General features: G+C 52.3%; 7 protein-coding genes across 7 annotated transcripts in view; 2 read left to right on the top strand and 5 right to left on the bottom strand.

The window, feature by feature from the left end:
• Positions 1 to 248, top strand: part of SODALDRAFT_323296 (polysaccharide synthase) — a gene marked incomplete at both ends in the record, with an annotated part of 1,868 nt that extends 1,620 nt beyond the window's left edge. The window contains one exon of the mRNA XM_028609796.1: positions 27 to 248. Coding sequence (XP_028467828.1) covers positions 27 to 248 — 222 coding nt within the window. The remainder of the gene's footprint in view (positions 1 to 26) is intronic.
• A 238-nt stretch (positions 249 to 486) lies between these two features.
• On the bottom strand, positions 487 to 1,687 carry SODALDRAFT_358445 (hypothetical protein; the record flags this gene model as incomplete). Its single annotated transcript, XM_028614104.1, has 7 exons — positions 487 to 727; positions 819 to 856; positions 936 to 1,023; positions 1,053 to 1,075; positions 1,194 to 1,279; positions 1,474 to 1,522; positions 1,643 to 1,687. The coding sequence occupies 7 exons, from the start codon at positions 1,685 to 1,687 to the stop codon at positions 487 to 489; spliced, it is 570 nt and encodes a 189-aa protein (XP_028467827.1).
• Positions 1,688 to 2,619: 932 nt separating this feature from the next.
• SODALDRAFT_377910 (hypothetical protein) lies at positions 2,620 to 5,020 on the bottom strand (the record flags this gene model as incomplete). The annotated part of the gene is made up of 9 exons (XM_028614944.1): positions 4,640 to 5,020; positions 4,447 to 4,518; positions 4,331 to 4,366; positions 4,083 to 4,198; positions 3,656 to 3,698; positions 3,428 to 3,491; positions 2,996 to 3,136; positions 2,832 to 2,920; positions 2,620 to 2,741 (listed from the first exon to the last, which is right to left on the bottom strand). Exons 1-9 carry the CDS (start codon positions 4,857 to 4,859, stop codon positions 2,620 to 2,622), a joined length of 903 nt encoding a protein of 300 aa, XP_028467826.1. The 5' UTR covers positions 4,860 to 5,020.
• A 2,780-nt stretch (positions 5,021 to 7,800) lies between these two features.
• Positions 7,801 to 8,478, bottom strand: SODALDRAFT_143635 (hypothetical protein). Its single transcript, XM_028606815.1, has one exon. It carries the CDS (start codon positions 8,314 to 8,316, stop codon positions 7,954 to 7,956), a length of 363 nt encoding a protein of 120 aa, XP_028467825.1. The 5' UTR covers positions 8,317 to 8,478; the 3' UTR covers positions 7,801 to 7,953.
• Positions 8,479 to 8,627: 149 nt separating this feature from the next.
• Positions 8,628 to 10,613, bottom strand: SODALDRAFT_332168 (hypothetical protein). Its single transcript, XM_028611633.1, has 2 exons — positions 9,305 to 10,613; positions 8,628 to 9,117 (listed from the first exon to the last, which is right to left on the bottom strand). Exons 1-2 carry the CDS (start codon positions 10,377 to 10,379, stop codon positions 8,918 to 8,920), a joined length of 1,275 nt encoding a protein of 424 aa, XP_028467824.1. The 5' UTR covers positions 10,380 to 10,613; the 3' UTR covers positions 8,628 to 8,917.
• On the bottom strand, positions 10,607 to 11,345 carry SODALDRAFT_332166 (hypothetical protein). Its single transcript, XM_028611632.1, has one exon. It carries the CDS (start codon positions 11,164 to 11,166, stop codon positions 10,939 to 10,941), a length of 228 nt encoding a protein of 75 aa, XP_028467823.1. The 5' UTR covers positions 11,167 to 11,345; the 3' UTR covers positions 10,607 to 10,938.
• Positions 11,346 to 11,651: 306 nt separating this feature from the next.
• On the top strand, positions 11,652 to 14,805 carry SODALDRAFT_377907 (GWT1-domain-containing protein; the record flags this gene model as incomplete). Its single annotated transcript, XM_028614943.1, has 6 exons — positions 11,652 to 11,991; positions 12,100 to 13,493; positions 13,621 to 13,703; positions 13,812 to 13,903; positions 14,331 to 14,526; positions 14,747 to 14,805. Exons 1-6 carry the CDS (start codon positions 11,863 to 11,865, stop codon positions 14,803 to 14,805), a joined length of 1,953 nt encoding a protein of 650 aa, XP_028467822.1. The 5' UTR covers positions 11,652 to 11,862.
• Positions 14,806 to 15,297: the final 492 nt, after the last annotated feature.

Below are 15,297 nucleotides of genomic sequence, written 5' to 3'. Positions count from 1 at the left end.
ATTACAAACTAACGGAAGCAAACTAGACGTCCTGGGGCAGCCGAGCAGATGGTGATGCGAACGACGATGTTCGCCTGACTCCTCGTCCGAAGCGATCTGCGAGTCTGACTACACCTCCTACCGGATATGATTTGATCCGATACCGCCACGAGCGCCATATGACCGAGAAGGTCATGGTGGGGGAGAAAGTCCAGAGGCTGCATCCCATCTTTTCCGGAGCTCATCTCGGCATGGATGTGAAAAGCTAAAGCGTCTCCTCGCTTCTTCGGCTTTCTTCCCCCTTCTCTCTCTTTCCTTCTCTGCATGGTAGAGTAGTATCGTCGAGCATTCGACGAGATAATGAGTGTTTACGAGTAATGACTTGGACATGAATCAAAAGGACGGCCGGGTTGCTGTAGGCCCAGAGGAGCAAACAGTACTCTGGATACAAGTGACGGTTCTCGGGTGGATTCAGGGGAAAAAAGAATCATGGCATAGCATGGCATGTCACACATTGGACTGGTCGTCATTCTTTTGTTGGCCAGTGGAGCGGGCATATACTTGTTCTCTTAACTTTTGGCTTGGGATAAGGAAGGCATTTTGTAGCCAAAAAGAAAAGTTGTTTGCTTCTTTCCATTGGTTCCATCGTGGCATGAGGACTACTAGCTGATGCCCGAGCGGCTGGGAGATGATTCTTGTTCCGGTCCGTGTTGGCTGGGCATTTGTGACAAGGGCCGGATTTGACAGGCTGTGATATGACAAGAAAAGCAGTAAGAAGGCCGGTTAGTTTATTCCCTGCCTCATCCATTGCTGGTGTACCAGACAACTTACCCAAACACGCGTCAAGCTTGAAGCAGGACTCGACGGACGAAGGTATCTACTGTACGTCACAGGTGGCAGCTTGGAGTCTTGGTGGTAGCCGAAAGGGGAGAGATCAAGATCTATTCCCCGGTTACACAAAAGGGATGGTGCTGTCTCGGAGCATTACCCTGTTCGAGGAGCAGATCTAAAGCATAATTCACGTCCTTGCAGAGACCCGGAGATCTAAATGGAATCAGTCCAGCCCTCCTGACCCATGCTCGGGTTCCGGGTTTCCCTGCGAGGATGGAGGTTAGAAGTACAGTCGTCGATCCCTGGTCCTATCTACCAAGGCTACCTTATTCACGTATATGTACATACACTCCGTACGTACGATGCTAATCATGTCGTGTCACACCAAACTGGTGCTGGTCTGGGTTCACGATAACCCCGCAAAGCTCGGCCAAGGGTGGCAGTTGTGTGAATAGGGCAGGGACCAGGGCTGATGGCTAGATATTCTTAGCGTGGTGGGCGATTGGGGGAAAGGAGGCCAAGAGGCTCTCGAGATGGAGAGGCGATGGAGGAGAGGAGGGGTAATGGTACTCCGTACTTAAAAACGGGGAAATACCTACGTAATAAGGTGGGGAGAAGACAGGCACAGAGTGTGGTGTGTGATAACTACCTTACCTACCTTACCGACGGATACCATTTCTTCCCATGCTACGGAGTGAGCGGAGGAATTCTGCTGGGATTTGGGAGAATTCAACGAGTGGAATAAGCATGGTGTTCAATCATAACGTGAGCACCTTATTATTCCGCTACGATCAATTTGCCATAAGCGTTATCGTGACCTCCAGGTTCTGACTTCAGGCTGACAAAGTCCCAGGTGCATATCAATATGGAGTAGCATGCTGCATATACTACGACATATGTAGTAAGGTACCTAGGTAGGTAGGAACCACTTCGGATCGACCTGCCTGTTCAAAACAAGAAAGCGATAATGTTAACGTACAATAAGTATGGATGTCTGAAAGGCATACCTGTATCCCTAATTCCCTTATACAAGTAAGGTAAATTTGTCGAAAGACGCGTTTACGGGAATACTTCATACATTCATACATAGGGAATGTTTCGTATATATATCTCTGTACGACGATGGGCTGAAGGGCATATAGGTAGGCGTACGCCCGCCCCATATCTAACACATCCATGCACGCTGCAAGTCAAGAAGAAAGACCGGACATTGCAACCGGCTCGACCCAGCCACCTAACCCATAAAAACCGATTCTCCTTCCCCACTAAACCCCTTTCGGGAGCTATGGCCAGGGTGTTATAAGAAAAGAAGGGTGGGGGTGTGGGGTATAATAGAAGAGAGCACGCAGATACTAAACGTGTACCATAAAACCCTTGTATTCGTATATAATTACGAGCTCGCCTCTAATAACTACGGAGTTTGTAATAGTTGTCTCTACGTTCGAGACTTCTCCTAAGGCGTTAAAGGCGTGCATACATTATTACCTACTAGCTAGTAAGTTGTAATATCAAGTTTAAGATACCCGCTTTTCGGATAACCAGCCATTTACACACAAAAGGAGAGCGACGTCAGTGGTCCAAGTCTTCTTGTTTCTGGAGCTCGCGGAGAGTTTAGTTTCTCGCGAAGCTAGAGAATTAACGAAAAGGAAAAGAAGGTATTCGTATGTACCTGAGGTTAACGTAACATTCGTCTAATAGCGTCCCGCGACCTTTCCATGGCGAAGTTCTCCACTAGACCTGAAAGACACAGATGATGTGTCCGTTGTTGAGTGAAAAACGAGTGGGAAACGTGAAAACCGCGGACCACTTTCATCTGTCGATTTTGCTCACGTCCAGAACAGTGGTCGGGGGAAATCGGGGATCGGAGAGTAAATGTGTTGGTTCAAGCCCGTTCTGCCCCACCCCTCCACAACTCTTAGGATCTGCATCCACTGTCTGTGCCAGAGTGGTCCTATGTGTACGAAGTACTTCGTACGAACTAGTCCGAAGTGGGTCAAGGAACAAGAACCGTAAGATCGTACGGAGTTCAGGAGTTACATCGTTCACAGGTGAAGCATCGTTCGTTGCGTCCACCCCCTGCTCAACCCTACTTTCCTCATTTTCCTCTTCTCTGGACCTGCATATTAATTACTTCGTACTCACCTCGGGGCGAGACACGCAAAATATGGAAAACCGCACAAAACACACAAGTGTTATGCTCGTTTCAGTGGATCGATGTATGCCGGGACGATGAAATCCATGCCAAGATGAAACGAGCCGCTGCAGGATCTCGTTCTTCGGACAATTCGGCCGGTTCATATCGAGGTCCCCTTGGAGAATTGCATCACTCGAGTCCGAAGTAGGTAATTAGTAAGGCGGGGCCGTTACGAGTTCGGGCTATCGGCTTTTCGGCTTCTTAACTTGTTCTTTTGTTCACTCGGGCCTTGAGAATCTACGTTGCTGACCACTACCTTAGGTAAGGTGGTTATAACGTAGATCGTACGGGGCGCCTTTTTTTAGTGCCGTTCTTTTTAGCTTATTCGTGGTTTCAGGGTCCAGGGTTCGTTCCATGGTCGCACTTCGTCATCGAGCTGCAGGAGACTCCATCGTCGGAGACACTACGATGTACGTTTCTTACGCAAGCGACGGATCAATCACCCAGAGGCCCATCCGAGTTGCTGCCTCTGCGATCTCTGCCGTTTCTGCACTCTCTGTGTAAAGTTACCTAATGTGTACGAGCTTCTTCTGTTGAACCGTTATATGAGAACTGATCGGGCGAGTCCTGGATGAATGTCGGTTGGGGGGTGTCAAACAGACAGCATCTGCACTACACGTGTATAACAACAAATTTTTTTTTTTTTTGCACCGTCGGCATCCGACTTCGCAGCTTTGGCGACGCGATCTTTGGCCTAAGGTGTACCTGTATCAAGTTGTTCCATCCAACCTGCAACGGGCTACGCCATGTTACCTACCTTACCTTAGCTGGTATTATCGGCTCACAGCCACGACTTGCGAAGTACGAAGTAACGCACCTAAGGTACCTAATCTCTCAGACCACGTCGGTACCATGGGTTTTGCAACCACACCCCCTTTCTCCATTTTCTTGCCTTCCCTTCCGCCATGATCCATCTCCTTCTCCATACCTTAGGTACCTTATATATCAGATACCTCGGCATTTACGACCTCTTTGGCCCACATATTAGACTCACCTTCACGACAAGACAACCCAACAATGGTGTACGAAGTACGTAAGGTACCTTACTGAGTACCTACCCGGGCAGTACCTAGGTCACTCCGTTTGTATCTCCGTCTTCCTCTTGCTCTTGCTCCCGCGTCCCAACATGTCCCAAGCTCCCATCTAGCAGCCTAGCTTCGCCGCTCGAGCCAACGTCCTCTTTCTCTTTCTGCTCTTCCCCCCACAGTCATTATCCCCGTCTCGTCTGAGTCGTCTCTTGGTTGATGAGACTTGAATGCCCGAGCAACGCCCTGATCTGTCATCCCACTTCTGTAATTTTTATGCCGTTATCGTTATGCATTGCACGCTGCACCCCCTCCGCCGCCAATGGACGGGTGCCAGCTCAACGAACAGGAGTTGCAGGACAAGCCAAAAAGACGACGAACGCATAAGCACACAGGACCAAAGGAATGGGCCCCAACGATGGGGCTGCTGCACCGGAACTGACTTCCACTGCAGCCGGAACGTGGGGTTTTGCAGCGTACATGGGCCTTCTAAGGCATGCAAGACATGCCATGTCATCATGCCTATGTATGTCATATATGCCATGCGCGCGTGTGCCCTCTGAGAGGTGTCTGTGGACGCCTTTTCTACATGCAGCATGAGGTCTTTGACCTGCAAGGGACCACACGCGAGAGGTTCTCGAGATTTTACCACGGTCGAGGTGTTGCGGCATTTCGGTTTGAGCGGGAGGAAATGGAGACGGAGCCGGAGTTGACCGGGCACCTTCCTTCGGCGAGTCGATTCGTCCGCTGCCTTTCACATCCAGGGCCCTCTGAACCCCTTTTCTCTCCAGGGGCTGACTCGAAGACTGGCTAGGCTCGGAATTCGCCATGTCGATTTTCTTGACGGAGAGCTTGCTAACTACTCCCTACAGCGTCGAGGCTACACAACATCCATGCGCGGACATGGTCAAGTAATCACAGTGCTGTCACCACGTCGCCAAGAACTAGACCCCTCTTCGCAAAGTCCCCGGAGGCGGGCGCACATCAAGAGTAAGACCCGATGGTAACAACTTCCAGACTCCTCTCTCTCTCTCTCTCTCTCACTCTCACTCTGACGAATATCAACCTTGTGCAGCGGATCTTGCATTTCCGTCACTTTGGGACCATCTCCTGGGCTGATCAGTCAAGGGAGCGAGTTCGCTTGGTGACCGGGAAATAATCATTCAAATCCCTGCGCGGCCCGTACCACATATACGTATGAGGTGTGGGTGTATGAAGCAGCCTCTATGAACCGGCCGAATCCTTTGGATCTCCGAAACAAGCGCCGTGCATGAAGCTAGCATCTGCATGCGACCCCCTCTGCCTCATAGTTAAGTTATTTCTGACAGAAATGGATCGGGAGGAGAAAGACCGGGAAAGAGAAGAGAGATTGCGGGGGATAAAGAAGCCAAGAGCGCTTTTACTATGGATACTGCGCCATGAAGGCGACAGACATAGGTTCTGGTTCTCATCCCGGAAAGGAGGAAGACGGGACCTCTCCGGACAAACACCAACGCGAGTCGGCCTGAACTCCGTGCGATATACCGTTGGCTCTCCTAACGAAAACCAAAAAGAATGAACCCCTCCCTTCCCCTTCCCCTTCCCCTGGCCCCCTTCTTTCAGCTGGGCCATCTCTGGGATTTCGCTAATCCGATACCGAACTCAAGGGCCTCACTGCCATCATCTCACACGCGCAATGCACTGCCGATTGAACGCCTCGATGCCATCACGTCATGAGATAATCCAGCCAACTTCTCCTCCCCTTGCCCACCCCTTTTTCGCTTGCAGTGCCAGATTTTTCCTTGATTGGGCTCTGGATTGGGAAGACCCCCCCGGAGATGGCAGCCGAGTGTGAAGATCCCCCAGTTCCGCACCAGACCACAACGGCCTTGGGCAGGTCTAGACTTCAGGCCAACCTCCCCCCAACTCCCCAAATCGTGGACATCATTCGTCTGCAGCCAGTCACGTACATGCGTGCATGATGTGCGGAGGTACACGCAGTTCCCAATGCCGCGGTACGCCAATGGGACGACCTTGTCAATCTTGCTGCATCGAACAACCACGGCAGACTATTGTGGCTCGAGGGTGTTCAACTAAGTGTCTAAAGTTGACGCCATTTTTTGCTTCATCAAGTCCCCTGGGGAACGAGAACCGTACTTGATTGTGTATTGCAACAAGTCGTCCAACAAACTGAACGTCTCCGGTTTCTTTCCTGTGCTTGTTCACTTTCTCCAGAGGGTATTGTCCGCTGAAGACGTGATGGAGAGACCTAGCATCCCACGAGCACATCTACCCGTATATCTTGCCTAGGATGCCTCCCATCAATCTCAACCAGCTATTCCCATCTCTCTCTCTCTCTATCTCTCTCTGAGGCTTTACCACTCCAAAGAAGCACAGAATGCCACTGGTACCATCTGTCCCAACGGTTCCTCAGCTCCCAGAACCATTGAATACATAGTCCTGTGGTTCTTTCCCCGCTCCCTTCCCCATCATCGAACTCTTCTATGAATACCCCTCTCCTTTTGCTAAGAGTGGGTCGTCAAATATACGTCGCGGGCAGCAGCTTAATCTCACATGGCACCCTTTACGAGATAGTTCGGCTGAAGGGGGGCGGTGGTTATTAGGCCTGTTATCCCCTCCCCGGGCGGCCCGTACAACGTACTCCGCCATATCCTCCCATACCAAGTAGCCTACCATCATGTCTTATTACATGCATACTTCGTATCGTCTAGACCGAAGATGGTTGCACAAAGCCAAGCCTCCCGTCCGAGCACACGTGATGCAGTAGCGTAAAGAGATGGCACGCTTGTGATGCGCTGCAACGCTATGCTATGGCTTGCATATTCTCCCCCTTCCCAGAGCCCGTCCCCCCCTCCTCTTTTGACTACAAAGTACGGGTTTCCCTGTCAGGCCTTGTCTTGCAATACTTGGACTTACGACGTACATGCCCACGTAACATAGAGCTAAGGCTCAGCCTGCGACTTACGCACTAAAAGGATACTTAATAGGTAGTGCTGCACTGTCGTCCGCCCACTCGACGAAGCACCTTGGCTGCGACAAACGAACCACCACTACATCGTACGTGCGTATGTACGTAGAGAACCCCACCAAGCCAGGAGCTCACGGCATTATACATATGTATGTACGCACACATATGCACATCATACAAGGAATACGCGGCGAAGCTATATGCACCGGGGCACTCTTGATCTCCAGTAATTGCGAGTCTTTTGCGGAATCCGGGTTGGTGAGGGCTGTGTCCTCCGTGTGCTGAAGGACATGGAGAAAGCGAGAGAGAGAGAGAGAAGCCAGGACAGACTGGGGCGGGCGGGCGAACAAAGACACCAAGCCAAGCTAGGCAGGTCCAGTCAAGTCAAGTTCAGCTGGCCTTCCGCGGACCCCAAAACGGGACAAGGCGTCTGGTTTGCCTACTCCAACTTTTATACTGCTGCCCGGTTTTTCTGCTCACATCCGGCATTTGGGGCTTGGTCGCCAAGTCGTTTCTCCCTCGTGTGATGATTAGGCGAAACCAGTCTATTACTCCGTGGGTGGTTGACTGAAAAAACAGCCAGAAGGAGGGCGAGGTATTGTGCATTGTTGACTGACTGGCTCGAATATCTTGGGCGTGCATTGGTCGCATCGTATGAGATGGTACGAGGTGATATGGCGAAGGGGTGGATAGATGATTTTTATTCAGTGGATGGACACAGGTGCAGAATCGGAGGGAAGGCTGAAGTTGTGTGATAAGACCCAAGCAGAGGGCCGATGAAAGAACACGAACTATAACCGGGTTTTTTGTTTTCCCCTTCTTGGACTCACTCCCTCTACCTTAGGTATTAAAACCGAGTTGAAGTACCAACCCGGACGACCCGGACCTTGTTCGGACGATGCCTCCTCCGATCGGTCGGAGAGAGTGATGACTCAGCCAGTCGGAAGGGGACTTCATCATACGGACGCCCCGGTCCCGGCGCTACAGCGGAAGGTCCCGGATGTGGGACGTTGTCGTTTGCTGGAGATGGAATCAGACCCGGAACTTGAACAACCTAGGTTCTTGAGGGCCGGGCCCACAAGAAGGACCGGAGCTGTCTCCGGTGTCTCCTCGTCGAACGCACTCCACTCCCGTACTCGGGGCCACGAGACTATGAGTGCCATATCAAAGAAGAAGAACAAGTAAACGGTGAGCCAAGCAAGAAAAACATCACCCAAGGGCGATCGATCGATGGTGTGCCATTCGACGGCCGGCCAGCCAGGATTCCGAGCTGATATCGGTTCTTTCAACCCACAGAAGACATGCCCGAAACAGAGCATTTGGCTCCAGGTTCTGTCTGCATGTGTACCTCTCAAAGGCAGGTTGAACGCACCTCAATCCCCGGAACTGTGATGGAAACGGCCAGTTGTTTGTTTTAACCGGGACTCCATCTGCTTTTCCTTGGAAATAGTTGGCGACTCGCGGAGACCAACACTATTGGTGCGGAATCAACACCGTAAGGGGGAAAAAAGAAGAAAGGAATGGGGGAGAGAAGAACGGAAAACACTCCGATGGATCGCATCCAGAGTGGGTAAGATGGGGAACGCATCGAGAACTTGGTCGATCACGACTTGGCAGAGCAACTCTTCTGAAAACAGCCATGCATGGAAGCTATGGACCATAAACCTGCTTGCAACTTACATTGTCGCTACATATGTACCTTGCCCACTTCACAACTATCAACCCGGGTTTTAGGCCGGTTCTGCATTCTTTTCCAGTCCAACCTACGACGGGGGTGCAAGGGTGGTGCCAAATACCGCATGCCAATAATCGAACGTGTTCGGAGCAAAGAAATGCAAGACATGAAGAGAGAAAAGAGAAGGGAAATAGAAAGAAAAAAGAAAGAAAAGAGCTAAACTCGTCAAGTCGTCAGATCATAAGTCAGGCCTTACCGGCCAAGTAAAGGATATTCTCCTTTATCGCATCCGTCAGTTCCCCCTGGCCCGTGTACACGTAGGCTACAGTTTGGGACCATGCCTCCGGATGGGACATGGGGAGATCGATTACATCGCCCTCTCGAATGTGGCCTGAGACGATGAGGGCGGCAAGAACGGGGAGATGTGCCCGAGCATACTCGAGGTCTGTAGAGTGTTAGTCCAGAAGGCTCATCAGGGGAGAGGGATGTAGGGGTGTCAATGTTTAGGACAGCGGGTGGGACAGCGGGTGGGACAGTGCATTGGTATTTGAAAGAGCAAAGAGGAATGTAAAGTAAAGAACAAGAAAAAAAGGAAAAGGAAAACCCTTCAAAAGGGAGGAGATGGAACTCACGGATAGGTACAGCGCTGGAACCTCGAGCAGACGCCCGTGCATCCCGGTTCGACCCAGATCGGAGCCCATGGCCGGAAGGAAGCAGACCGTACTTTGCGCTGCTCGAGCGCCGACGTGCACGGAGGGGACGCAGCGCGTGTTGCTGGGACATGGCGGCCGGGCCGGGGAGCTCAGCAACCGACGAGCGGCGGCCCAGCGGGGTCTTGGGGGCAGGATGGTGGTTCGGCCTAGGGAGAGGATCCGGAACTGTGGCGCGCAGCTCTTCGAGGTCGAACTCGCGCTGGATGAGAAAGGGTTTCTTGTCCAGGTCGCGAGGCCTGACGCGGGCGCGTATGGTCGTGGGACCGGGGTGGAGGCTGAGGCTGCGCTTCAGCTTTGTCTCGTCATTACCGGTGGGTTCCGAAGGAGAAGTGGAAGAAAGGGAGGACGAGGACGAGGACGAAGAGCCTGATTCCGACGGTCGTCGCACGGCCACGGCCGTTACGAAGACGTCGGCGGTGGTTGCGTCGCCTAGGTAAACGTGGCCCCATGCTCTCAGCTGCTCCAGGTGCATGGTTTGCCGTGCCTTCCTCGACTGGCCCGGCGGCCTGAAGGTGGGAACGGATTGTCTGCGGTCGAGATCATCGAGGGCGGAAACGCCGACAAGGAGCATGGACCTCGTCTCGGCGACGAGGGTCTGTCGACGGGGGAAAGTGTCCACGGGGGAGGCCGGCGTCGGAAGCGGCCGGGCCTGTTGCAGACGACCACTCCCGGAGAGGGGTCCCGACATGGGGGACATAGGCCGTGACACGGAAGCGGAGCCCGGGGGTGAGATGTCGGCTCCTTTCCTCGCCTGACGGACCATGTGGTCTAGGCGGTCGGCCATGCTCCGTTCATGCTGTCTCATGGTGCCATCGTGGGAGGCAGGGGGATAGACGGGAGTAGGGAGGGTCTTGGGTGAGCGGGGCGAGGGAGAGAAGGCGAAGGCTCGGGCCGACCTGAGGGGTGAGCGTGGTGAGCCGCCTCGGAGGTCGTAGTAGGGAGTCCAGAGGGGCTTGAGGCTGGGACGAGGGCGGTTGTCCAGAGGTGTGGCCATTGTTTTTGCTATGAATACAATGTCGTAGTATGTATTATGTCGTGGTATGTATTATTGAATATGGGTATGTATGTTTGTACCGTCTGTTCCTGGATAGAAGGGGGGTGAAAGTTGACAATGGAGTTGTCCCAGCCACTATCTCAACGAATAGCCAGAAAGAGACTACGAGTTTCAGTTGATAGAGGGTTGGAATGTAACACGAGGAGCGGGATGAACGACACGGGGGGGGGGGGGAGAGGCGAAAAGATTCGACGGGTCCGAGGAGAGGGAGAGTTTGAGGAGAGACGACGACTCTTTTCCCCTCTTTTCGTGGGAAGGGAGAAGAAGCACGACTTGTAGAAGGGAGAGACGAGAGACGGGGCGGGGGCAGTGTAGAGTATATCTGGAAATGGGTTCTTTGAGCTTCGCTTCTTTTCTGGTCTCCGACGTTTTCGGGGGGATCGGAAGAGATGAGGTGGTCAGAGACCTTGTCCTTGTCCTTGTCCTTGTCCTTGTCAGGCGTATCGCCGTCTTGGTGAGTCTACCTGTCAACTCCGGGACTAAGAAGCGTCGTCAAATCTCAGACAACAAAGAGCAGATGCGGCGAGGGGGTGGGAACAGAAGAACAAAGGAATCCTGGTGGGCTTTGGGCGAACCAGGTTGCCAGCAACCCACTCTTTGACTTGTGTAAAGGTGGGTAAAAAATTCTGCGAGGACGACTGGGAATATGCTTGTGGTGATGTGAAGGAGAACAAAGGAAAAAAAAAAGATGAGAAGGAAAAAAGACAAGTGAGAGAGGGTCGGCCATGTTATGGTCATCCAACGAGGAGGGTCTCGGACTATGGCACCGCTTTGTTTCGCCCTTGTCGAATGGTTACATAATAGTGAAGGGGTTTGTAACGCCATGGGTGTCAGCAAAATGACGGAAAAAGATTGACGACTTTCGAAAAGAGAGAGGAGATGCGATTATGGTGGTGGTGTTTACAGGTCGAGTTGTGATGATTGAAAGGGAACATGGACGAGTTGAAGCCGTCGACGGACTCCGTAATGCCGGCTTCCGACAAGTCGGGTGAAGAGGGGCCGGGGCGCGCCATCCGGCGCCAACAGACATCATTGAGAGAGAGAGCAGAGAACACACAGTATGTACGATGGTGGAAATACTATACTAAACACTGTATTTGTAATCGCGGCAGTTCGTACCACAGTAGCCGTCCGTGGGTCGACAACGCCCTCTGATTGGCTTTTGAGCTATAGCTCCATGGGAAGCTTCACCACTCCATCACCACCGTTAAATTAATGTCCACGTTGACCATTGACGACGTCTTGTCGTCGTGATCTTCATCCTGCCACGTTCGATTTACCCGGTCTGGCGACCAACTTTCTCTTATACCTACATTCTCTGGAACCATGTCTCATATCCTTCCATAACGACCATCCATCCGATAGTCCCTCGTCGACCACCCCGCCTAACGTTCTTGCCTTTTTTTTGTTGACTTCTACCATCATGACCGGCTCCGACCCCGTCGGCGTCGCCACAGCAGCCGCTGGCTACAAGAAACTCAAAGAAGACTTTGTTTCTAACCTTTCCGGCGGCTCGCCTGCCGAAATAAACTATGTCACCGCTGTAGCGCCGGTATGCTTTTGCCTTGGACCCCTTGTCCCTTGTCCCTTGTCCCACGAGGACCCAAAACCCCTCCGAGGCTGACCGACTCCTTTGTTCTAACTCCCCGCGACACTACAGGTCGCTATCCTCCTCTGGTCCGCCCTCCAGTCCCGCCAGTCCCTCTTCAAAGCCAACACCCCCTTCTCGCTGCTTGTCGACTACCTCATCAACGTCGCCCCCATCCTTCTCTCCGTCACGCTCTACTCCGGCACCCCACTCCTCCTCAACGCTCTCCTCCTTGCTCCCGCCCTCTTCGTCTACGCCCTTCCGCGTAATGTCAGCGCCCCGCGGAAGAAGCTCGTCGTCCCTCCCAACAATGTGAAGTCTCGCACGGCCACACCCGCCGGTCCGCTTGCCGCCCTTCCCCCCAAGCCGTTCCTGACAAACTACCGCGGCGGCATGCTCGTCATCACCACCATCGCCATCCTCGCCGTCGACTTCCGTCTCTTTCCTCGCCGCTTCGCCAAGGTAGAAACCTGGGGCACCTCTCTTATGGATTTGGGCGTCGGTTCCTTCGTGTTCTCTGCCGGTGTCATTGCCGCCCGGCCCGTCTTGAGGGAACGAGCCAGTGGCCGTTCCGCCTCGCTCGCTACGCGCCTACGCGCCTCCCTGCGTCATTCGCTGCCCCTCCTCGCCCTGGGCTTTGTCCGTCTCCTCAGCGTCAAGGGCCTCGACTACGCCGAGCACGTCTCCGAGTACGGCGTCCACTGGAACTTCTTCTTCACGCTGGGCCTCCTGCCGCCGTTCACGGCCGCCTTCCAATCCGCCCTCAACATCGTCCCCAGCTACGCCGCCCTCTCCGTCCTCCTCGGCGTGGCCTACCAGGTCCTGCTCGAGAGCACCCCCCTCAAAGCCTACGTCCTGACCGCGCCGCGCACCGATCTCCTCTCGGCGAACCGCGAGGGCGTCTTCAGCTTCCTCGGCTACCTCGCCATCTTCCTCGCCGGCCAGGACACGGGCATGTACATCCTGCCCCGCCACATCAACCCCCGGAGAGACGCCGACCCGGCCACGCAGCGCACCACCCTCCTCATGACCATGGCCGTCTGGTCCGCCATCTGGTCCGCCCTCTACTTCCTGACCACCAGCTACACCTGGGGCGACGGCCTCTCCGTCTCGCGCCGCCTCGCCAACCTGCCGTACGTCTTCTGGGTAGCCGCCTTCAACTCGGCCCACGTCCTCGCCTACTGCCTGGTCGAGACCCTCTTCTTCCCCGCAGCCTTCCACCATACGACCGACGCCCGCGCCGAGAACGAGGCGTACGATACCGCCACCAGCCGCGTCCTCCACGCGTATAATCGCAACGGGCTGGCCGTCTTCCTGCTGGCTAACCTGCTTACCGGTCTTGTCAACCTGACGGTGCCGACTTTGGATGCTGGCCCTGTGGCGACCATGGCTATCCTTGTGGCCTATACGGGGACGCTCACGGCCGTGGCGCTGGGGTTGGACGCCTATGATATTTCGCTGAAGCTGTGACATTGGCTGGTTCGACTGGATGGAAGGCAGCGAAAGACGAAAAAGAAACCGAAAAGAAGAGAAACAAGACTTGGAAAATAAAATAAATAAAAAATAGACTAACGCAACATGTGTCATTCTGAGACACTGGCGAATGGATGCTCGATCCGGGGAGTCTCAGAGGGGGGGGAGGGCCAAGTCGAATCTTGGAAGACTTGACTACCCACGTACCCGTATTCGGGTCAAATTGGTCTTATAGTGAGAGGACGGAGCTGGTAACCCCGGAAAGATGGGCTAATCGCGGTCTCGTGTAAGTGTCATGCACGCGGGAACAGTCCGTTGCATCGCAAAAGCCTGGGCCTGGTTTGGGCTGTTTCTATCCGGTGTAGCTGCGCCCTATGGGTTCGAGCTTGGGGATAGATGCACCGTTGGATCCTTTGTCTACTGCTTCGTTAGGTAGGCTAGCCCTGAAGCTCGAAAAAGACGAGGGCCAGGCACCTTTCTCCGTAGCATGTGAGGCAGTCCGTGTTCGTACCACAAATGAGATACAAAGCTTGACGGCAATAACGTTTTCATTTCCAATATGCTGGAGCCAGGTACCGCGTGTTAATACTTCCTGGGTTAGGTAGATTGTGATGTTCCTGGAATATTCCAATGCTGAAATTCGATATATATGGTAATATTACGGAGCATCTGTTGTTGAGGACAAACGCCAGCTGCCCGGGCACCTCAATGATGTCCGATAGATAAGATAAGATAAGACGGGGCGTGTGATGTCTGGTACATCTTCGGGAAAGGGGGGAATGGGAGGCGGGGAAAAAGAACGAAAAGAGGACAAAGAAACGAAATGACAGGGACGAGAAACGGAGACCATGCTGCCGATGCTCCCTAAAGTTGCCAAGTTAATTAGACCCGCCCCGCACACCACCCTTAGCCAAGTAGGTAAGCGTCGTCCATCGTATCTGGTCGACCTCATTTCCGAAGTTTATGCTGAAGCGTTTGGTTTCAGAGGAACCTTTCGGCATGACATGTCCATGGTTTTTGGAAATCGTGGGTAATACTGTACGTACGTAAAGGTCGGGAATGATACGAAAATTGGGATACTCCAGCGCAAGTACACCTACCTTATGCAGAGGTCAGAAACGTTAGCTCGTATACAAACGAAAATGAGTGGGTAAGGACAATAGGGGGCCCCCGGGAGTACAGATACATCCAATTATAATGAAACCAATAGTACTTCCAAGTACCTCGACTCGCACAAAAATACCAGTTCCTTTCCTCAACACCATCATCAATAAGTCGGACCACACCAATCCGGCCCCCACCTAGAAACGGCCCCCCAAACCACACCAAAAAAGGGGATTTTATACCCCTGTTATTTCACTAACTATAAAAGGGAACTATATAAAATTAAGATATTAGGTGGATTGTTATACGGGTATTCTATATATAACTTTATTTTTTCTATATACTAAAGCTGTAAGCTGAAATTAGAGCTAGAAGTTTCTGTTAGTGATATCTAATATTGTCTTAGTAAACCTTAACAGAGTATAAAATTCTATAATACATTAATAAGACTAAGATCCTATGGATAGTATATACTAAAAATACTTATAATATACGGGCTATCTAAAAGTTAAGCTATAGTTATAAAATATTTTATATCTAATCTTCTATATTAGAAATAAGTTTCCCCTATAGTAAAGTTTACTAAGGGAAATATTCTTTCTTAAATAACTTAAAAGCCAATATATTATATAGACTTATAACCTAAGATATAGACTATACCGTATTTTAGTTTTTTTTGATATATACTAGTTA

The sequence above is a fragment of the Sodiomyces alkalinus genome (assembly GCF_003711515.1).
Source record: "Sodiomyces alkalinus F11 unplaced genomic scaffold SODALscaffold_3, whole genome shotgun sequence".
Classification (NCBI taxonomy): domain Eukaryota; kingdom Fungi; phylum Ascomycota; class Sordariomycetes; order Glomerellales; family Plectosphaerellaceae; genus Sodiomyces; species Sodiomyces alkalinus.
This window is presented reverse-complemented; position numbering and strand designations above follow the sequence as displayed.

What these genes read in the sequence shown, in the direction of transcription:
- SODALDRAFT_143635 (XM_028606815.1), bottom strand. Translation starts at nt 8,316, where the DNA reads ATGCTCTGTTTCGGGCATGTCTTCTGTGGGTTGAAAGAACCGATATCA.
- SODALDRAFT_332168 (XM_028611633.1), bottom strand. Translation starts at nt 10,379, where the DNA reads ATGGCCACACCTCTGGACAACCGCCCTCGTCCCAGCCTCAAGCCCCTC. An exon ending in TTCCAGCGCTGTACCTATCC is followed by an intron (nt 9,118 to 9,304) that starts GTGAGTTCCATC and finishes AACACTCTACAG; the next exon opens with ACCTCGAGTATGCTCGGGCA.
- SODALDRAFT_332166 (XM_028611632.1), bottom strand. Translation starts at nt 11,166, where the DNA reads ATGGCCGACCCTCTCTCACTTGTCTTTTTTCCTTCTCATCTTTTTTTT.